This window comes from Phallusia mammillata, chromosome 6 (assembly GCF_965637545.1).
Source record: "Phallusia mammillata chromosome 6, kaPhaMamm4.hap1.1, whole genome shotgun sequence".
Taxonomy (NCBI): Eukaryota; Metazoa; Chordata; class Ascidiacea; order Phlebobranchia; family Ascidiidae; genus Phallusia; species Phallusia mammillata.
The window spans coordinates 589,592-612,094 of NC_137257.1; the positions used below are offsets into that span (position 1 = coordinate 589,592).

Genomic DNA, 22,503 nt, shown 5'->3' on the forward strand with positions numbered 1-22,503 from the left:
TGCTGTGTCCAACCATGGTCACGCGCGATTTTAAATGCAGTGCGGAGATCTACTTGAATCTTCTCAGCGTAAGTTCCAGGTGTCACATCTTCTGGCGGATCATTTTGTTGAAGGTCAAGAGAAATTTCCATTTCACGACCATGCTGCATGAAGAATGAAGTGTAACCGGTCGTCTCGCTAACGCTACTGTTGTACGCCGCCATCACCATCGGTAATCGCGTATCCCAATCTGTTCCATCAGCAGCGACTCCCGCACAAAGCATTTGTCCGATAGTTTTGTTCAGAAAGGAAATTCGTTCCGCGATCATTGTGAATCCTTTCTGGGATGCCCTGTTCACAGATCCACTTGAAAACAAGCTCATTTGCCACGGTTTCGGCACATTGATCTTTAATTGCACAGGCCTTTCCATACTTAGTGAAGTAGTCCACCATAACCAGAATATATTTGTTGCCCAATTCAGATTCAGGCAGCGGTCCAACAATATCAATCCCGATCCGAGCATTTGGATATCCTACTCTGCTGGGAACCATGGGTGTACGACGTGCTTTCTGGGGCGATTTTCTGGATTGACAAACCGTACACGACCGACAAAAGGCGACGACCGCATCATTAAGCCCCGGCCAATAATATCCTTGTCTAATTGGAGCCAATGTCCTGTTGACACCCATGTGTCCTGCCAATGGCTTGTTGTGAAACTCTTCCAGAATAATTTTTCTTAATGCACATGGGACAATAGTTTGCAAACCCCTGTGAGGCTTTCCTGCTGCGTTTTCCGCACGTCGACACGCAACACCATCCTCCCTCAAAACTAACATGTCCCACATGTTCCAATATGTACGGAGCTCCCTCGGTAGCCCGTCCAATTCGTTTGACGAAGGTCGCTCACCGCATTCCAACCACTGGATGACGTGACTAATTACATCATCTTTCTTTTGGCAATCCAGAAAGTGTGAAGCACCTAGCTCTGCTCGAGTGCTAATTTCTTGGGTTAGCCGACATACTGGTTCTGACGCTGGAATGCGGGAAAGAGCATCGGCATTCTGATGTTTTCTGCCGGCTCGGTGAATAATCTCCAAATCATAAGCACGGTCTTCCAAGTAGGTAGGTGCGGTAATACTTCAAGAAAAACACCACCGCAAGTAACTCTTTGTGTGTAGTTGAGTAGCGACCTTCCGCCTTGCTTAATGTCCTGCTACCGTACGATAAGACGTATTCGACCCCATCATGCACCTGGGAGAGGACAGCACCGATAGCCTTGTCGCTAGCGTCACAATCCAACACAAACTTTCCTTCATCCCTCGGAAACGCCAATATGGGAGCGGAAGTCAAACGGCATTTTAAGATATCGAAGCTTTCCTGGTGGGCCGAGCTCCATTTGAAACTGTTTTCACCGCCTGTTGCTACCAGTTTGTGCAGTGGGCATGCAATTCGGGCGAAATCCTTAATGAAACGTCGATAGTAGGACGCCAAACCCAAAAAGCTTCGCAGCTCAGTGACAGAACTCGGGACGGCCCATTGTGTCACAGTCCATACCTTCCCCGGGTCAGGGCCCACCCCTTTATTACTCACAATGTACCCCAAAAAAGGAACTTCGTCACGGTTGCAGTTGACACACGGGTTTTAATTTCAACCCAGCACGCTTAAGGCGATTTAAAACTTTCCCCAAATTCTTAATATTGTCAGTCTCATTAGATGCGTAACACGAAACATCGTCAATATAGAACAAACAAATATCACCCAAACCCCTTAGCACAACAGCCATCAAACGCTGAAACGTGGCACAAGCATTAGTTAAACCAAATGGCAAGCGATTAAACTCATACAAACCGCTGTGTGTCGCAAATGCCGTTTTGTGTTATATCCCGACGTTTTGTGTTATGCCGTTTTGTGTTATATCCCGACGTCAAATCCAGTGTTGAGAAAAATTTCGCACCTCCAAGGACATCTAATGTATCGTCGATACGAGGGAGGGGAAAGGAATCTTTTACCGTCGCACTATTGAGACGCCGATAGTCAACGCAAAACCGATAGGAACCATCAGGCTTCTGGACTAAAACAATTGGAGAACTCCAATCAGAAGAACTCGGCGAAATCACGTCGTATCGGAGCATCTTCTCCACCATTTTGTCAATCCTCTTCCGGTGCACGATCGGTGCCCTCCGGGGATGCTGTTTGATTGGTGGCCCAGTAGTTTCAATTCGGTGTTCAGCCAACTCGGTAAAACCCAGGTCGTCAGAATGCTGAGAAAACACTTCCCGGTGGTCCCACAGCAACTGGGCAAGGGTTTCCGGCTCAGCCAGCCTTAAGGAATCTCTTCGTACTTTAGCGCAGCTAAGAACCCTCGAAATTCATCGTCGCTCCAGTCGATGGGCGTGCCCTGTTCCCTTGAATCTTCTTTCCTCGACACATCACGCACAGCCACGGATTCCTCAGGCATAACAGCCAGTTGGCCGAACCCAGCCACAGGATGAATCACACCAACGTTTGTACCTTTGTGTAGACAAACCGGTTCCTCAGACGTATTTAACGCACGCACAAGTAATTGACCATCGTCTGACTGTAAAAGGGACCTCGCACCTCGCACCTTCGAGTCTGGATTCGACTCGAACATCCCGATGAGAGGGGATCTGTTTAACTTGCGGTTTCCAATATCTGCAGCGACAAAACTTTTACATCCAGCAGCTATTACTTGATCACAACTTGCATAAACACGATAACAGAAGGACACACCTTGGCGAGACGTGAACGGCACAAATGCTCCACCAGCATGCAACACTCTCTGGGAGTACAGAACGTCACACTGGTGAGCCAACAGAAAGTCATGGCCAAGCAAGCAAGCGTTACCAGTCAGACTCCTGTTAACGAAGAAGTTACACAACACATCTAAACCACCGATCTTAACACGTAGTTCCGCCACACCATCAGCAGGAAGCAAGGTCGATCCATCCGCTTGGTACAAAACAGAGGTCGGTGCGGCCAAGGTGATCACTCGAGACCCTCTTACTCTTTCTAGAACGTCATAACTCATCAAACATACAGGTGACCCTGTATCCACTGTGAAAGTGATCCCTTGTTCTTGTACGCTTCCGAACACATACACTAACAGAATCTGCGTCGTCAGGTTGACTCAGAGTAGCTAACGGAACTACATTGGTTGGGGTTGGGCCAGACTCCTCTCGCAATCTTCCAACCCATTTCCGTTTAAAGCAGGGGTCACCAAACTTTTTTTACTGCGGGCCGGATAAGTTTAATAAAAATTTGCGCGGGCCGGACAGTTTACATGCCCCAGCGCCGTCTTCCCGAACTTAGCCCGCAAGGCAGTTTTGATAAGGGATCAAGATATGGTCTTTCTATACTCCCATTAAAAATCTGGTGGTGCGACTATTAAATTGTATAGTTAGTCTCATCTTACAAGCAATGTTTGTATATTACGTCATAAGTGACCTAAGAAAGCAATTGTTTGCGCACAATTGACACTTGTAGTCTTGTTTGTGACGTAACAAACTGGCTTTGGGTCAATCCTGGGCGTTGTAATCCCACAAAACAAGGTAATATTAATTCTACATATCGCGACAGGAAAACTTTCGTAAGAAGTAGATTATTTTTTAAAAGTTACAAAGTTATCAATGCGATTTGACAACCTAAAAAATGTGGTCGTGGGCCGGATGAAATGACCTCGCGGGCTGGATCTGGCCTGCGGGCCGTAGGTTGGTGACCCCTGGTTTAAAGGACAATTGCGCCGTATGTGGCCAGATTTGCCACATCCATAGCACGTGATATTGCTTGGGCGGTTGTATGAAACTCTTCTGGGAGGCGGAACTTTGGAGATACGTTGTAGCTTTTCCACAATCTCCTTCCTTGTCTCCTGCGTCTGGGTGTGCACCGCTAAGTTTTTCCAACCGATCGCCTATGGAAGGTTTGTTTTCCTGATTTACTCCATGTACCCTCTCCCCACTCCACTTTGAAGCAATTCCCAGCAGTTCAGAACCACGGCGATGTTTGTTGGCAGCCTCTATCAGTTCTTCCGGCGTCAGATTTTGGCCCACATTGAAAATGTAAAAAGCAAGATTCCTGTCCTGTAGACCACGGAAGAAAGCGCTGCATACAGTACGGTCACGTATTTGCATTACACTTTCCACAGTACTATCACCGTAGGCTAGACGAGCTATCTCACCCAATTCCCCCATGTAAGTTTCAATCGATTCACCCACTTTGTGCTTTCTCTCCATAAGCTTACACATGGCAGTGCTGCTATCAATTTCAGGTGCAAAATCTTGTTCTCAGGCGATTGCAAAAATACTTAAAATCTTGTTTTTGTTCTGCAGTGAGGTTTATTTTCTTTATAGCCAAACCAATTTCGGGCGCACAAAAAGTTGTTAAAGACATTGAACGCTGTTGCATGGGGATTTTAAGTAGGTCAGCAAAATTTTCAAAACTCACTAACCACGCTGCAAAATCATGTTTCCCATCAAATTGAACCGGTGTATTTTTCCATTTCGAAGAACAAGCTTTTGCCTCTTTTACCTTCTCATCACGACGTTCTGGGGTATCAAGGGGAGTTTTATTCGAAATTGAAGTAGATGGAAATGGTTCTCCTCCAGCTAAATCCATTTTGTTTTCGTTTCTTTTGATGAATCAAGATAATCTTCTGAAATGGCCACCGCTGCCACCACTGTAACGTTCCACACTTTTTGTGGGTCACAAAATCAGTTTTGTTATTACCTTAGTTTGCCCGTACGATCTTATTCAAATAGAATCCAACGATTAAACACGATAATTACAGATACAAAACACACACAGCAATATAGCCACACCACGAGACAAACGGGCGACAACCTCACGTAATCTCGATACCAAAACTTAAACAGAGAAATCATAATCGTTACACCCACTAAGTTCCTTTGAAATATTTAAGTTGCTTATATTATTTGTAACTTTACCCACAGAACCTGACAATCTCTCGGTGTGCGAGTGGCCGTACCGCGGTCCCAACTGCACCTGCCCTTCTTCAATGTTCGAATGTGCTTGTCACAAGTTTGGTCGGTGTGGCCAAAAACCAGGATGTATTGAGATGAATATATATGACAGGATTTTTTCATCCAATGGGCCTGGCAGTCCCGTATTGTCCAGTGCCAACAACAACTGTGGTGATTGGAGCGATGTATTTAGAGAGGTTTGTCCTGAAGGCTGGTTTCAGTGTGACTGCTTTAACACAACTTGTAAAGGATATGTTGGGTGTATGAGGAAGGAGCAGCGATGTGATGGAGAGATAGATTGTTTAGACAGAAGTGATGAAGTTAATTGCACTTGTCCAGCTCATAAGTTTGAATGCCTTTGTTACAAAACAAACAATTGCAAAATTGGATATGGTGGTTGCATCAACAAAGACTGGCAATGTGATAGATATAATAACTGTGGAGATTGGAGTGATGAAGTTAATTGCACTTGTCCAGCTCATAAGTTTGAATGCCCTTGTTACAAAACAAACAACTGCACAACTGGATATGGTTGCATCTCCAAACACAGGCAATGTGATGGAACTAATGACTGTGGAGATTGGAGTGATGAAGTTAATTGCACTTGTCCAGCTTACGAGTTTGAATGTGATTGTTACAAAACAAAGAACTGCACAACTAGACATGGTTGCATCAACAAAGACAGGCAATGTGATAGTTATAATCACTGTGGAGATTGGAGTGATGAAGTTAATTGCACTTGTCCAGCTCCTAAGTTTGAATGTGATTGTTACAAAACAAAGAACTGTACAACTAAACAAGGTTGCATCAACAAAGACTGGCAATGTGATACATATAATGACTGTGGAGATTGGAGTGATGAAGTTAATTGCACTTGTCCAGCTCATAAGTTTGAATGTGATTGTTACAAAACAAAGAACTGTACACATCCATGGGGTGGTTGTATCGTCAAAGACAGGCAATGTGATGGAAATAATGACTGTGAAGATGGGAGTGATGAAGTTAATTGCACTTGTCCAGCTCATAAGTTTGAATGTGATTGTTACAAAACAAAGAACTGTACACGTTCATGGGTTGGTTGCATCAACAAATTCCTGCAATGTAATGGAAGAAATGACTGTGGAGATTTGAGTGATGAAGTTAATTGCACTTGTCCAGCTCATAAGTTTGAATGTGATTGTTATAAAACAAAGAACTGCACAACTGCATGGGGTGGTTGCATCTACAAAGACCAGCATTGTGATGGATATAATGACTGTGGAGATTGGAGTGATGAAGTTAATTGCACTTGTCCAGCTCATAAGTTTGAATGCGATTGTTACAAAACAAAGAACTGTACAACTTACAGTGGTTGCATCAACAAAGACAGGCAATGTGATGGAAATAATAACTGTAGAGATTACAGTGATGAAGTTAATTGCACTTGTCCAGCTCATAAGTTTCAATGTGCATGTGTTGACACGAAACAATGCAATATCAGTATAGAGGGAAGTTGTATTGACCGGACTTTATTATGTGATGGAAATCAGGACTGTTTTGATGGAAGTGATGAGACATATTACACGTGTAACTGCTCTGGAGTTTACTCAAGATGTCTGTGTGATCCTGGAAACAAACACTGTCCATCTACTGGCAGATGCATACCATTTGATTGGATTGGTGATGGATTTAAGGATTGCTACGATGGGAGTGACGAACTTTGTTCAGTTTCCAACTTCACATGTCAATCTTGCACAATGTTTGCCACAACTTGTAAGAGTGAACAAATTGCCAGGTATCTTGTGCATTCCACAGTTCCAGCAGAGTGCAACACAGTAATCCAACCATCATGTGCTGATAACATCAACAGTTGTGAAAGCAAGAATGCGATTTGCATCTCTTCAAACTGCGAAAAAATAGAAAATTTTTGCAAGAAACTATTTATATGTGAAAACCAACAATTCCTTCCCAGCAGTTCATTTTGTGACTCAGTTACTAGTTGTAGTGACAATAGTGATGAAATCAAGTCAGGATTTGGATTTAAATGTCCTGGATCATCAAGACGAGGTGTTTGTGTTTTGCCCCAAGCCAATATTTACGATTCAGTGGCTCAATGTTCTGATAAATCTGATCTTTGTTTCGTCAACGGACAGTTCAGATGTTTTCAGTGCTTGGATAAAAAGTTAATCATATCATCCAAGCAAGTTTGTGATGGTATAGTGGATTGCTTTGATATGTCAGATGAGTGTTTGTGTTTGAATCAAAGTTTGTGTGATGAGATAAGGGGTGATTGTCCATCAAATCAGCTGCATTGCCAAAATAAATCTGTCTGTTCTATTGCAGGTGGAGTGTTGTGCAATTCAAGCATACAGTGTGTTGATCAAGTAAACATGAAATACTGTTCTTCTGAAAATATCTTGGAAGAAACTCAGTGTTTTCCAGAAAACGTTAAAAGTCTCGTTGAAAGATTTGATGAAATATTTTGGTGTGCAAAAACAGACAACAAAGTGCTGAGGAGAGAGTTTCAAAATCAGCTTTTACAAAGGAAAGATGGCAAAGTTCTGATGAACTCAATATGTGACGGCATTATTGGGGATGACCTAAAACTAATTGGTGAAGTTAACTGTCCAAATATGTTTTATTGTTTCTCAAATGGAGACATCAACATAAAAAGCACTCAGGTATGCGACGGAAAAGTTGATTGTGATGACAGCTCAGACGAATTTCAAGAACTTTGTCACAAAACGCGGTTTTATTGTAAAAGCAACAGAAAATTGTCAATTGACAGAAAAACTGTTTGTGATGGAATTATCGACTGTGACAATGAATCTGATGAAAGTAAATGTCAATGCGAAAAAAAAAGATTTTATTGCACAAATGAACAACCTTTGTCGATTGAATGGAAACTGGTGCAGAATGGAATTCAAGATTGTTCTGATGGAAGTGATGAATGTGTAAACTTGGCTGGGGACGCATTTGCAAATGTCAATGAAATGATTGCCAATCCAATTTACCGAGCAATTTTCTGGATAACAGCTGTATTGGCCTTGGGAGGAAATCTGTTTGTGTTCATCGCAACTGCCCAGAGCTTATGGAATGTAGACAGAAACAAAAACATTTTTATTAACACTAGTGTTTTCCTTCTCAACCTCTGTTGCTCAGATTTCCTTATGGGAATTTATCTGCTTGCAGTTATAGTGCAAGCCACACGATTTTCCGGCTCTTATTGTTTGTTTGATAAAGAATGGAGATCAAGTAGTTTGTGTTCCGGGCTTGGAGCACTTGCAATTGTATCATCAGAAGGATCAGCCTTGACAATGACAGCCATGACCACTTTTCGCCTTGTATCAGCTTTCAAACCATTTACAATTCGAAGTGTAGGAGTCTCTAAAATTATATTTACTGAAATATGTTGCTGGATTTTAGCTGTAGTTTTGGCAACCGTTCCTTTACTCAAAGTCACTTCGGAATATTTTACAACTGATGTTTGGTTTCCAAACAACATTTTTGGAAATGACTTTGTTTCCTGGGAAAACATGTCACTTCTTGCAGAAAGAATTACCGATATAAGACCCAAAAATTGGAATGATGTAAAACAAACTATCAAGGAAACATTTCCTCGCGACCCAATCAAAGGGGAGTTTGGATATTATGGAGAAACAAGTGTCTGTTTGCCACGTTTGTTTGCCACAACCAGTGAATTTGCTTGGGAATATTCAACTTTCCTTATCACAATCAACTTCCTTATGTTTATCTACATGGTTGTTGCATATGTTCTCATTTACAAGCAAAGTAATCGCATGAAAGAATCCAGAAGCAATGATGTCAGCTCCAAAATGCAGAAGAGAATCTCAAGATTGATATTAACAGATTTCTGCTGCTGGATTCCAATTTGTGTCATGGGATACTTAAGTATTGGAGGAATCAAAATGCGACCGGATGCTTATGTGTTAAGCGCTTGTCTGTTGCTTCCAATCAACAGCGCCCTTAATCCCTTGCTTTACTCTAAAGCAATAGAAGATCAACTTGTCAGGGCAAAGAAATGGCTGGTGGAGAAATTGTCCATTATACGGGCATCCACAAATCGTTCATCTGATTTAGCTGTGAGATACAACGCTGGTGCAGAGGAAGAAGGCGACAGAGTGATTGAAATAGTTGGATGAAAATAATAAAAACTTAACCAAATGTAAACAACTCACAACTGTTTGCTGCAGCTCGTATTAAACCAGTGGTCGGCAACCCCTGGCATGCGAGGTGGTTTTTCATGGAACGCCAACTGATTTGAGTGTTTATATTGAAGTAACAATTTAACCTGTTACACTGCTTGTTTTCAGTTTTTATCATGCAATTGTCTTAAAATTCAGCCTTACATGCACAAAACACTCTGCTTTTTCTTTTTTATTAATCTGCTGGCACAAACCACTATTGTTTAAAAAAAACTTGACATGCGAGGTCATTAACTCATGAAAATAACAAGTGAATTGGCACATGTCGCCTAAAAGGTTGCCGACCCCAGTATTGAACCATGTTATTGTTGGTCTGTTTTTATTATGAAAAATGCTTCTGTAAATAATGGTTACCAGGTGTGGTGTCATTTGTGAAATATTTGTGTGCATGTGATAACAAGTTGTACAGAAGTGTTATTTATTCACTTGACGACAATATTTAATCAAAGCAAGTTGTAAAGATTGTTATTTACAGAAGAACAACAGCATTTCAGGTGTGAAGCAAGGTTATAAAAATGAAAAGTTAAAAAGCATCTCAAGATGTGTGTCCCTACATTACAATAGTGAATAAAACTCATTAGTTTTATTGTTAACACATCAAGAGGAGACAAAACAAAGTAAAGTCACACACTTGGGAATGTTTTCATCCCTCTAATTCTTTCGTGATATTTAACAGCAACCAATTAATTTATTTTATAAACACTAACCTGGTTTAAACCAGATTTGATAAACAAAACACTTGTGGATTCAGATTTACTTTGAAACAGATTGGAGAACTTTAGCTGAACTACAAAAGAAAACATATATTGCAAAAAAACTATTTTCGTTTAGTAGGGGACGTTGTCACTAAGGAACAAACCACTTAAACCTATTGGTTGCACTGGAATAGTCACAAATTTTAAAATCTCTTGCTTGTCTAAAACTTTGCACTACCATCCAAATACACAAAGATACTTACATGTATCAACCACCATAAAAACAAAATAGAAGGTAATTACTTAGTTTTCTAACCAAAAATGTATGAAAAACGACTATAGTGGTTATACCATGATATTGGTTTGCTAAGAACAGTCGGCTTTGTTATTCTAATAAACAAACCAACAAATATTTTGTTTGGTTACTGTTAAAAGATTGACCAGTATTTTGAACTAAAAAGTATCAAAACATATCGGCTGAAGTAATACATTATTCCAATTTTGTAAAATCTCAAGTAAACCCAGTTTTAAGAACAAAAAAAGATAAAATAAAAGTTACACTAATAATGGTGGGCTTAATGGAGAAATTTACTCACTGTTTAACCAACCCTAAACTTTATTCAAATTAATTTTTGAGGCACAAAAGCCCATGTTCAAATATATGTTTATTACTAATAGTAAAACAAGAGTTTTTATCAGCATAATATATGTCTGTTTCGTAAAAAAAAATAACACCCATAAGTTTTGGTTGCAAATCTTTTGAAACTAAACTATAACTGCGATTACCGAATATAATTAATAAAAGTTTAAAAATCGGTATTACACAACTTTTTAAAACCCTTTCAGGTGATCTGACAATTGGAAAATACGGTTTGTGTCATCAAACAAACAATGTCATAATACTAAAGCGGGGCCAACTAAAAGTCTACGAAAGCGCCGTTTTTTGGTGAACAACAACAAAAACGCAGCTAATTACTGTTTAGGGTTGGGGTTCTCTAATACCTTTTTCTTGTATACCAAAATTTACCTAATCAATACTTTATACAGCAAGTAATCAATTTTTAAAAACTTTTACATTAAATGACCCTTTACCGGCACTTTTATAGTTTGTTTTTGCCACCTAGCGGCTGTTACTATATCAACCAGACTATTTTTGCTGCGTTCTTAGCGAACTTTATTTAGTTAATATTGTTTTGCTGTAAAGCCTTGTTTTACGAACATAGTTTTGCTTTCAATATTTAGGAGTTGACAGAAACACACAAAATAAATTAAGATTTGCGACGAATACCAGAGAAACAAGGTTTAAGGTTCTGTTCGACTAACAATAACACAACAGCTTCTTATAAGTTTTTATGCCAAAAATAAAGTGGAAAGCAATTTTTTGAGGGGTTTAGTTGCTATAGAACTTTCAGTAAGGTATGATTAAACTGAAGTGGTCTATTATTGGGACGTAAACGTCATGAGCTCAAACTTTCCAACAAACGATGACCAAGAAGGAGATGAATCTCAGGAAAGTCGGCCAATCTCAGCGTTGGCACCAACTGTTCGGTTACAAGAAGAAAGTCAGGTTGAAGTAACTGCAAGTCCAGCATTTCAATGTCTTGAAGAGGTATATGCAGTTAGAATATAAAAATGTATTACTAAATTATGCAAGATGTTTGACAAATCAGATTTGTTACAGTTGCTGAATGTGATTAAACCAGTGTTGTTTGTTTTTTAGTTGTTTGAGGCAGGAAAAGTGACTGGCACACGAATGGCAGAACTGAAGGCAAAGTACACTGCCCTTCATGACATGCTAAAACAGTAAGTTGGTTTTATTACTTGTTATGTGAATCCTACTTTATATTTTTATTCTTTTTACAATTGACTTAATTCACATAACTGTATGACAGAAAAAAATCTGTCTATTTGCAATCTTTTAGAACTAGGGAGTCAGAAAGTAAGTTATTACAAGATGCAAAAAGTTACACAGTGGAATTGGAAGGCCAGCGACAAGACCTTGAAAGGGTAAGTTTCAATGATTTTCAATGAAGTATTTTCTCTATAATACTGTGGCTTTTTAAGAATGTCAACTTATCGTTCATATATTATTCTAATAGATGTAAGTTCAGAAAAAATCTGTCAGTCACCCTTTAGTTTTAATGATATATATATATTTCGCAAGAAAAATTTCTGCTTGTTTGCAGATACTGATGATGCTGTAAAGGCGAAATATGTATATATTTAAAACTAAAGGGTGGACAATTAAGTGTTTTTCTGAAGTTACATCTATTGCTATAAGGCTCATTAGTCTTCATCCACCAAGCAACGAACTGGGTGATTCCAGCTTTAAGTTTCAATAAGGTAGTGATGGGATGATACCAGGTTTTGAATGAGTACTGATACCGAGTCTGGTAATTACGAGTATTATTCTAATAGTGGTGAAGTTTGAAAATAAATTAAAGTTGATTTTTCGAATGTTTTAGGCTGACCACTTTCCAGAAAACATTGATTCTGAAGTGGGAAAACTCCGTCAAGAACTTTTAAAACGTCACAATGAGATTCAACAAATTGAAGAACGGGAGTATGAACTGCAATACAAAATAACAGCGTAAGTACTTCTATGTATGCCACAAGAAAAGCAGTGATACTAAATACTGCATGTTAACCAGTGGTTGAATTCAGCCGGTTCGCACCTGTTCTAAAGAACCATCCCAAATTTTATGAGACCAGCGAACCGGTTAGCATTACTGGTTACTGTAAATGGACTTTTTGTAACAAAACCGGCAGAAAAATATGACTTTTGTGATAGAACCAGCTTACAAAAACTTTGAATTCCACCACTGATAACGCATAATACCATATGTTACTGCATGCTACCTCATGGTTTACCGCATGTTATCACACGGCAAGAAGTTAAAGGACTCAACTATGCTTTTACGAAAATATATTTTTGCCAACTTTTGACAGCGCTAACGGTTAGAGCTATTCGGGTTGGGTGAGGGTTTATAATTAAAATAATGCTAGAATCTGGTCTCAAACAAGAAAATATAAGCCACTTTATCTAGGGCAAATAGAATAAGTCATGTTTGTAACAATTATTTTATGTTAAGGGTTTATGGGTAAGTGTGCAGATATTTATAGCTTTGAAAGCAATATCTTAATATTTTTGCTACACTCCAAATATTTTACTTAAGTCTCTAAGGTCTTAAGCCTGGTTAGCTATGAGAATTTGTGACTAAAATTTAGTGCCATACCAAATAGACTGTGTGCTAATAAAGTAATATCTCATACTATTTGTTATACTTATAACACAATTTAAATGTTTAATTTCAGTCTTCAAGAGGAAGACCGTTTGTTGAAGCGTGAATATGAGAGGATTCCAAAACACGATGAAGTGGAAGCAAAGAAACGTGAAATTGAAAACCAAACTGAACTGGCTAAAAAAGAAAATTCACAAAGGATTAATGAACTAAAAAATCTAAAGGTATTAATCAATATTTCATCTCGGTTTCTACAAACGCTGCTTCACAGTTATGTGACCATCATGTAAAAAGCAGAAAATGTGATAAAAGCAGTTTATAATTATCCACAGAATACATACAACTCTAAATACATACAATTTTATCAAATTCAGTATTTTTCATGTCAAGTGCTAAACCATAACACAATGTGAAAAAAACTATTGTGGTTAATGAAAAGAACAAAAACATGGCAAAATGAAGTTACTAACAGTGAGTCTGTGCAAGTTGATTTATCAGGCAATGTTTGGTCTTCCAACAGTGTGTCATGCTCACTTCTACTTGATAAATATTAATTATATAAGGTTAGTTTACCAATATTACCAACATGCATTTAATACAGACAATTCCATTATGGATAATATTTACTAACCTGAAGCTTTCAGTGCACTTCACTTTATAACAAAAAACACAGACTGATTGGTTGCACTGAATGCTTCAGTTTACTAAGTTAAGATTATACATACAACAGAAATAGTCCTGAACCAACGTGCGCTTAATACAGATGATTCAAGTTCCAGGAAATCATAGTAACTGAATCTTGCAGTGCGCCTAAATCAATATGTGTTTTTTCATATTGCAATGTATTCTAAATGATATTGATTTCGCCAGTTTAATGGCATCCCCAGTTCTTGTTCAAAAGCTTCAGTTTACTAAGTTACATAAGGTTAGTGTTGCTGCAAATCTGGCTTGTTGTTTTTTCAGGAAGACTTGGAAAACAAGTTACGACAGAATGGACTCGATGCGAAAGAACTTGAAGCTAAACGTGAAGAGATGGAATCGATAAAAAATGATCTTGTTCAAATCCATGGAATCCCAACACAAATATCTAAAGAAATTGACAAAATTAATCGTCAAAAACAGTAAGATAAAAAAAAAAAAAAAAAAAAAAAAAAAAAAGTTTTATTCATGAACAAACAAACAAACGCTATTAAATTCTGATGTGGAAATGTACCCTATATGAATAAACACATGCGTCTGTAACCAAATAGTTACTATAATCATGTAACAAATGTATAAACCTTGGTTAAATCGGATTGGTTAATCTGGGGCTTCACATATTTAATGTGGTAAGGCTTTAACTAATCGACGTTGGTTAGTCCGGATCTTCACCGAGTTTGGACAAAACTTGAGGTACAAATGATTTGTAATGTGGTAAGGCTGTAACTAATCGACATTGGTTAATCTGGATCTTTGCATAATGTGAAATGTCTTTATTTTAATTACAGAGAAATCAGCAAAAAGCAAGCTGAATTAAATTTAACTTGCAAAAATCTGGAAGCTGAAATACAATTGGTTGAGGGAAAGAAAAGCAGAATTGAAGAAGAAAAGGGAGAGGTGAGACTTTATGTAAAAAGCAAACAAACAAATATCATGCTGCTGAAACGTTTCAACAAAAAAGTTTGTTCATTTTTACGCTTATTTGAGCCATGATATTCATCTCCAAACTTATGAACAGATCCATGTATAGTGTCCTGAACTTTATTCTAATCATAACAAAACTTATTTAAGTGTTTAGGTAATTTGCTTTGTGCAAAAAGCTACACAAAGGTTTTAGATTTTGCACATTTACATTTTTAGTTAAAATGACAAAGCCAAAAAATTGTTCAAACACTACACACACACACACACACACACATGTATTGTTGATTGTTGCACTGATATTTTGTAATGTTTAGGTGGAAGAGGAACTTGACTATCAACGCTCCTTACTTGAAGGGAAGGAGCGCGAATACAACAAACTTATGAGAGACTTTGAATTTGAAAAAGAGCGAGAAGCTGTCCTACTTGGCGACAGGTGAGGATTTAATGTGTCCTACATTTTAGAGTGTTTATTTCTAGTGGTGGGATTTAAATTTATTGTCAGCTGGTTCTATCACAAAAGTCATATTTTTCAGCTTGTTCTGTTGTAAAAAGTCTATTGACTTGTTTTATGTTCCAGAGCATGTTTCTATGCTAGTGTTGCATATCAATATTCACAATTAATGTTAAATGAATATGTTGACCTTAAGTAAAAAACGTTTTTAAAACCTCCCAAATAATCAAACATATATGCAATATTGAGCAAGTTTATCTACGGACTGTTTCTTTTCATTATCTTTTTGTTAAAGGCTTTGTTCAAGAGCATGTTTATACCCCAGTGTCGTATACAAATATTCACCATTAGTTTTCAAAAATAACAAATAACAATCAAACATATATGCAGTAAGTTTATGTACAGTCTGCTACTTTCCATTGATTAATCATGGGGTTTTCTTAGTCCAATCTTGACTTGATTGGTTTTAAAGTTTATTTGACATAATCCAGAGCGTCTCTGGACCTTTCACTTCGTCACACTCAACTTGAGAAAAAGACCGGACACGACACTCTGACTCGAAAGCAAAGGGAGAAAGATAGAGATTTGAGGCAACTGAAAAAGTTGGAGCAACAATTAAGAGTTGCAAATGATGCACTTTCACATCAACAAACTATTAAGGAGAAAGTTAAAGATCAGGTAAAATGAAAACAAAATTTGAACAAAAGTGTTTTTTACCCTTCTCTGTACATTTTGTTTGGAGCAATATTAAGAACGTCTAAATCACAAGCTCTGCTCTTATGCCATTCTAGTATAATTGTGTAAACAAACGAGGGATTTTAACATCTTTAGTATTCAGCCAGACCAGTGCTTCCCAACCTTTTCCAGCTCACGGCCCATTTAAAAAAGATATTTTTTGGGTGGACCACCGTTTAATATTACGACAAAAGCACAATGAAAAAGAACTAAAATTGACAGAAAAATAATAACCGCACAAGCAATACTTCTGTTAATGTGAAGCTTGAGCTTGCTGGTTTGATATGATTTATGAGATCACTACTACTTTCTGGGGAAAAAAAACTATTCATTTTGCAGCTACGCAAAGACCAAATAAAGCTAACAAATACAGTTACAGCTTCAAGATTTTACAACTAGTACAAGTACTATTGTGACGCGACAATTGCAGTTTGTTTGTGTATTAAAGCTTTGTTAAACGTGAAATCTTATGCGGCTTTCATAGTGCATAATATTATATTTTTGCGAAAAAAGGTTAAATTTGAAAGTACGTTCGCACAAACTGTGTAACTTTTTTTCCCTTCTATATTGGTATGGTAATAGTTTGAAAAGCTTCACGGCCCACCAGAAAGTACGTCGCGGACCACCAGTGGGTCGTGGCCCACCGGTTGGGAAGCGCTGAGCTAGAGCGCTGTTTTCAACATTTTGCGTGTTTACAAAAAAGTCCAATCTTTGAGCATTTGTTACATCTTTCCCACCCATAAACAGCCCCAAAAAGTACCATTGGTTGACTGCACAAACTCGTCTAATATTAAATGTCACAAGTTTGCATAAAACGCATCACAGAGAAACAGGACAACTGCTGGTTCATGCCGAATATTGCCCATCTCAGCAGTTTTATAGCTGATGTCAGCAGTTTTATAGCTGTTGTATTAAGGTGTTAATGTTCGATTCCAGGTTGATCTGGTTCCCAAGGATGACGGGTCGCTCCACGAGAAGCGGAAACAGCTCCAGGCTGAAGTGGACGAAGCGAAACGAAAACTCGGACAACAGGTGAAAGATAAATGTTCTTTTTTCCTTTGTTTATCGTGCGCTGTACTACGCGCATTCGGTGTTATTTACCCTGATGAAGGCGACCTGTATAAGACGTTGAAACGTCGGAATGACATAAATTTGCGAGGAGAGCTCTACAAACTTGATAAATGATGCCGTTACATTCAGAGTGGGCTTCTCTAAAATTCGCAATCTAATTAGAAAACGCATAAAAATTTAAAAATGTTGACGGTTAGCGCGTAATCACAGTAACATTAAGATTCAATCCCAGATACCTCTTTTAGGCTGATATTCTTACACGGGTTGAGGAGGTGGGGGAAGATACCTAAAAACGCAAATTAACACATGGTAGTGGTACTGCACCGTCAACAAGTTTAAGTTGATGCATTTTTGGAGTTGCCCAACCGGGGTTGATTTAGTTGAAATAATACACTAGGGTTGAATGTTTAAGTAGCGTATACTTTTGTAGCGTTAGTCTAGTTGGTTTGAATTTCCAGGTTTTGCAGCCAACAATTTTGAGGACTTTACATTTTATTTAAGCGCTGCTCATTGAAATAGTTTCGCCAAAAAAGGGAAAATATTTTGTGGAATGTGAGCAACTACTTTGTATTTACCAATGTCCGTTGTATTAGTGGCAAACGAATTTTAATTTGTCGCGCAGAATTCCCTTACTTCGGTGGAGCAAGTGAAAGTTGACGATTGCATTCACGAAGAGGAGAGATTGATCAAAGAACAGGAAAACCTCAGATCAGCTGTCGGAGATTTAACGCGACTCGCACAGATTAAAGCGGATGAGAGAGAACAAAAGTCCCGGGACTACATGAGAGCAGAGGTATTGTTTTGTTGTTGCTGCTAAGTGGTTTAAAATAACATTTCAGCATTTTCATTTGGCTAATACGATAAACACATACGTGTATGTGACATCACAATACTTATTTGTCAACGTCACAATCTGTTTCCTAGCAACGAGCGAAGCGGGCCGAGCAGGAATTGAAAAGCAAAGACCTTGCGATTAACGATCACAAGAAGAAAAACGTTGAAGTCCAAGTTCGTCTACAGGAGTTTGCAAAGCTTTATGACGTCATAAAGGTAGGTTGTGACGTGGCGCAATTTTGTTTGTGACGTCAGTAATGGTGTGATTGTCTTGTAGAATGAGCGAAACAAATGCGTGAATCAGATTCAAGCGAGTGCGCAAAAGTCGGCCGAGATGAAAGAAAAGATTAAAATACTCGCAAATGAAATCGAAATTCTGCGAACAACCGTCACAAACATTGAAAGGTGAATGTTATTAACCGATGTAACTTGTGTCGAAGGTACAGGGTTCAAATCCCACTGTCCCTCACCTGCACAAAACCTTGTATGACCAACTAAAGTGCTTTTCTCCCAATTCAGGAACTTGCAGAAAGCGAAACTGAAGAAAATGAACTCTCTCGTTCTCCGCGATTCGCTTCGTAACGAGAGAGCGAAGGCGCTTGCTCTGGAGAACGAACTAAACGAGAAGAGGGAACAGTTGAAGATGCAAATCGGGAAGTTGAACACGCTGAATAACCAGGCTGAAGAGGGGATGGTACAGCTGCGCAAGAAGTACGAGACAGCAGTGCAGCACAGGAACGACAGGTTAGTTGCGATCAGGTTGATTGGTAATTACGATTGCTGGGCTGTATGGGTTTTGCATACAACATATCCATTGTTGGGCTGATTATTCCATTGTTACTCGGTTGGAATAAATTGTTAACATTTAAATGTGGTTGAACTAATGTGGTCCTCTGACCTTAACTGGGTTGGGTGATGATGTTTATTGTTTTTAATAAAACGCCCAAGACCGAGGTGGGAATTAAACCCTCAACCTTTCGTTTTCATTAAACCACCGGCTGTTTGGTGTTTTTGTTGCAAACGCAGTAAACCTCGGTTAATCCGGACCCGAAAAATTTGGCCATATTAGGGGGAAAATGGAATCCCCGATGTCGATTAGTTAAAGCCTTACCACATAACAAATCATTTTTACCTCAAGTTTCGTCCAAATTAGGTGAAGATCCGGATTAACCGAATCCGGTTTACCCGTGGTTTACTGGAACTCGTTTACGCTCCACAAAAAAGTCTCATTAACGAGCCAATTGCGTCCAACCTGAACATATTGTGTTGCCCATTAATGGACAGCCACATTTCAACGCAGTAAAATGTTACGAAACCTGCCCAACTTATTTTACAGAGGAGTTCAGCTTGTGGAGCGCGAAGAGGAAGTTTGTATTTTCTACGAGAAGTTCAACATCCAGGAGACGATGATCAGGAACGGAAATGTTTCGGTTCAAGCTATGGAAGAGGAAATCCGGTAGGAAAAAGCGTTTCCGGTCAAAATGTTTGTTCGTTTTTGTTGCTGTTGTCATCCGTGATTAAGTCAAGAAAGAGTAGCGTTTACATTTTCCTAAATCCTGGAAGATATTACTTTAAAATTTAATAAATCTTGAAATTATTTTTTTGACTCCAGTTAAATTAAATCCGCGATTAAAAGCAGGATAAACTACATTTTCTGAATTTTCGTCATACATTTATCCAGGAATCGCATTTCTACAAGGCAATGGTATTTTTTTGTCGGCTGAACAGGGTTTTGCTTATAATATTCTCCTACGAATCTATATTACTTTGCATCAATGTTACTTTGTTTCTTTGCAGTTTTCTCAAAATGCAGTCGTCGGAAGAGCAGCGGCAAATCAACCTTGGCAGGAAAAATAAACCGAACATCAGAAATCTCCACAATGAAATGGCGACTCTGCAAATTCAAGTGAGAAATATAATCTAAGCAGTAATCCCCATAATTGTACTGAGGACATTGGATCGACGATAAACATTGTACTAAGCAACAAAATTTGCAAACTTTTTCTGCTTTCGTTAACAATATATTTTGGAACAAGTCATCAAACCTTCATAGAACACCGCACTCCAGGGTTTCAATCACTTCTTCATCTTTCAGCTCTCCCAGTGCCAGGACCGGATGAGAGAACTCGAGAAACAACTGGAGGATCCGGATAAACCGGGTAGAGTGAGACTACTACAGGGAAAGGATCCAAATCCAACCGAACTACGGACGATGATTGAAAAGGTGAACATGAAAACAGCTTATATTTATTTATATATATGTATAGATATGACAGAGCAGCACGCACGCAATGTCCATAAGGTTTTTTGGTTCAAACACCAACCAGTCCTGCTTAAAAAAGACATAAATCGAAAAAATGAAACAAATGTAACTTTCGTGAAATTTCTTCACCAATGACTTTGACAACATTTTACACGAAGTGACGAAGGCCTTACCTCATTTTAAATTAACACATACAAATTCTATGTGACAAGATTTGACTTTGAATGACAGGGGGCAGCTGTCAGAAGTTCGTAAAAACACACGCCGAGCGCAAAATCTTATTCAACGATGAAATATTGTTGCTGGGGATAAACTTAACAAACTGAAAATTACTCTTTCAGCTTGAAATCCGATTGGCCGAAAAGGAAGAACAACTACTGGAGCGTGACCTGGTGTTCGAGCAGTCGTCACGGTTGACTGATCGCGTCAACAACAAGGTCAACGTTGGAAAAGACGACTCACTTGTCCTCGCAAAAAAAGTGGGTTGGTTTTCATTTACGGTCACGCAAGATACAAAGCTAGTTGTGTTGTAAATTTGCGAACCTGCTTGAACCAGAACCCTAGAGAGGAAAATGATATAAAAGACATGTTCTTGGTACTTTCGAGCACTAGTTATATCTAGACCAGTTAGTGTTAAAAAATTAGGAACTTGTTAGTGATAAAAATAGGGAATTAAAATGCTTTACCCGGCAGTAAGCTTAAATGTTTTAGCTTCAAAGCAACAATAAAACATTATAATGGATCGGGCACATGGCATATAAAAGTCTGATCACCAAAATTTAAACCGACAATTCGGTACATGTTTTTGTCGTGGGTCCTGCTTCAAACTAAGCCAATTTCGAGCGAATTCTAAAAGTAATGGCGTCAATTTCATCCTATAGAGATGAAAGTAAGAGATAATTTCACGTTGCTTAACAGGTAAACAACTATCAATCCCGCATTAAAGACGTGACAAGGAAAATGATGAGCCTTGTTTCGGAGTTGGCGATGAAACAGGCTGACGCGATGAAACTTCAACAACAATCGAAACAAATGTACAACGACCTGGAGCAGTGTTACGTCAGAATGGAACAGGTACACGTTGCTATAACAACAGCTGTTGAATGGTGAACAGACATTGGTAAACTCGCTTGTTTCAACATGCACTGAATTTCTCTACTTTTATTCGGACATGTAGCCTACTTGTTTATTCGACAAAACGGTTAAATTCCAAATCTTGTCCTTGCGTGCCGGCGCCAACGCTCTCTGCTGCAACTAACTTGGTACTTTTTGTTAATCAACTCATTCGACAAAATATTTAAACTCAAAATCTTACTCTTCCCTGCTGGCGTCTATGCTCTCTGCCGCCAACTTACGTTTGTTCGTTTTGTTTTAGGGCGAAGCACCGAACGAGGAAATCGCGCTGGAATGGGAAAAATCGCTTCGTTCCGACGATCAGCAGCGCGTCCAAGCAGCTGAGAAAGCGATGGTAAGTAGACATGTGCGGTTTATCCAACATTACTGTGACTAGGAATAGTTTTGCTTCTGATAGAACAGCACCGAGAAATAGTTGTTGTGGAGCCATCACTTATTGCTGATGTGCAAAAACACAATAGCTGTTAATTAAAGCGTTTTAACCCGCAAACTGTAAAGCGAAAAACTATTTAGTGTGTTTTCTCAAATTCCCCCATGTACATAATTATAGTACTCCACACCCATTCAAGGCGTGGTATAGAATCAAGTCGGTCTCTTTTCACCACCATGTGGCAAGGCGTAGGTTAGAAAAATCTCACCTGCGGTGGGATTCGAACCCACGACGGGAGTCCTTCCTGGGACTTACGGTTTACCAACTGAGCTACGCAGACTCAGTGGTGAACCTGCCGAAATTTGTATCACAATCACCGTTGCCTGCCTTAGTGTGTTTTCATGCTACTCTGACAAAACGCATACAATTGAATGCTGCACATGTCAGCTTCGTAGTAGGGGATCGCCAGTTCGACTCATTTACACGTTTTTCTAACACCAGGTGGAGCAAGAAGAGCAGCAGTATCAGATCGCAGGCGGATCGACAACCACCGCCGAACCGCGACCCAACGCTTATATTCCCGACGATGAATCCGAATTACCCATTCCGCGTCCTTATGGCTCACTTGCCCCATTCAAACCCACAGAACCCGGCTCATCAATGCGTCACATACGGAAACCGGTTCTACGACCCATCGAGATATGATTTCTGTGTGTGTTATATTGTTTCTATGGTTGACTGTTTTGTTACTAACAAGTGCGAAGAACTGATAGTTTCGTTTATAAATTTTATCATGCACATAAATTGCTTATACTGGCTGCAGGATTGCAAGAGAAGTGCAGCACGTGTCCAATCTTTACTGCAACATAGTTCTTTGGTAGACCCGGTGGATGGTAACAGTAG

The 22,503-nt window shown here is 39.0% G+C and overlaps 3 protein-coding genes across 3 annotated transcripts; 2 read left to right on the plus strand and 1 right to left on the minus strand.

Moving 5' to 3' along the window:
• Positions 1–237: 237 nt before the first annotated feature.
• On the minus strand, positions 238–2,124 carry LOC145232619 (protein NYNRIN-like). The gene is made up of 2 exons (XM_080097280.1): positions 1,829–2,124; positions 238–1,117 (listed from the first exon to the last, which is right to left on the minus strand). Exons 1-2 carry the CDS (start codon positions 2,122–2,124, stop codon positions 238–240), a joined length of 1,176 nt encoding a protein of 391 aa, XP_079953406.1.
• A 2,948-nt stretch (positions 2,125–5,072) lies between these two features.
• Positions 5,073–9,131, plus strand: LOC145232620 (uncharacterized). Its single transcript, XM_080097281.1, has 3 exons — positions 5,073–5,289; positions 5,794–5,985; positions 6,208–9,131. The coding sequence occupies exons 1-3, from the start codon at positions 5,073–5,075 to the stop codon at positions 9,117–9,119; spliced, it is 3,321 nt and encodes a 1,106-aa protein (XP_079953407.1). The 3' UTR covers positions 9,120–9,131.
• Positions 9,132–11,163: 2,032 nt separating this feature from the next.
• Positions 11,164–22,404, plus strand: LOC145232213 (coiled-coil domain-containing protein 146-like). Its single transcript, XM_080096756.1, has 21 exons — positions 11,164–11,486; positions 11,598–11,680; positions 11,800–11,884; positions 12,343–12,467; positions 13,193–13,343; positions 14,083–14,240; positions 14,607–14,715; positions 15,057–15,175; positions 15,685–15,871; positions 16,865–16,960; positions 17,622–17,792; positions 17,924–18,049; positions 18,111–18,238; positions 18,353–18,577; positions 19,170–19,289; positions 19,631–19,739; positions 19,929–20,057; positions 20,438–20,575; positions 21,015–21,170; positions 21,472–21,564; positions 22,102–22,404. Exons 1-21 carry the CDS (start codon positions 11,337–11,339, stop codon positions 22,303–22,305), a joined length of 2,862 nt encoding a protein of 953 aa, XP_079952882.1. The 5' UTR covers positions 11,164–11,336; the 3' UTR covers positions 22,306–22,404.
• The last annotated feature ends 99 nt before the right edge of the window (positions 22,405–22,503 follow it).

Bases quoted from the DNA above. Each gene is read 5' to 3' on its own strand.
- LOC145232619 (XM_080097280.1), bottom strand. From the start codon at position 2,124: ATGGTGGAGAAGATGCTCCGATACGACGTGATTTCGCCGAGTTCTTCT. The intron at 1,118-1,828 runs GTTTGTATGAGT...TTTTTCTTGAAG, and splicing joins GGCATTTGCGACACACAGCG to TATTACCGCACCTACCTACT.
- LOC145232620 (XM_080097281.1), top strand. From the start codon at position 5,073: ATGAATATATATGACAGGATTTTTTCATCCAATGGGCCTGGCAGTCCC. The intron at 5,290-5,793 runs GTGATGAAGTTA...GCATCAACAAAG, and splicing joins GATAGATTGTTTAGACAGAA to ACTGGCAATGTGATACATAT. The intron at 5,986-6,207 runs GCACTTGTCCAG...GCATCTACAAAG, and splicing joins TGGGAGTGATGAAGTTAATT to ACCAGCATTGTGATGGATAT.
- LOC145232213 (XM_080096756.1), top strand. From the start codon at position 11,337: ATGAGCTCAAACTTTCCAACAAACGATGACCAAGAAGGAGATGAATCT. The intron at 13,344-14,082 runs GTATTAATCAAT...TTGTTTTTTCAG, and splicing joins ATGAACTAAAAAATCTAAAG to GAAGACTTGGAAAACAAGTT. The intron at 18,578-19,169 runs GTTAGTTGCGAT...CTTATTTTACAG, and splicing joins GTGCAGCACAGGAACGACAG to AGGAGTTCAGCTTGTGGAGC.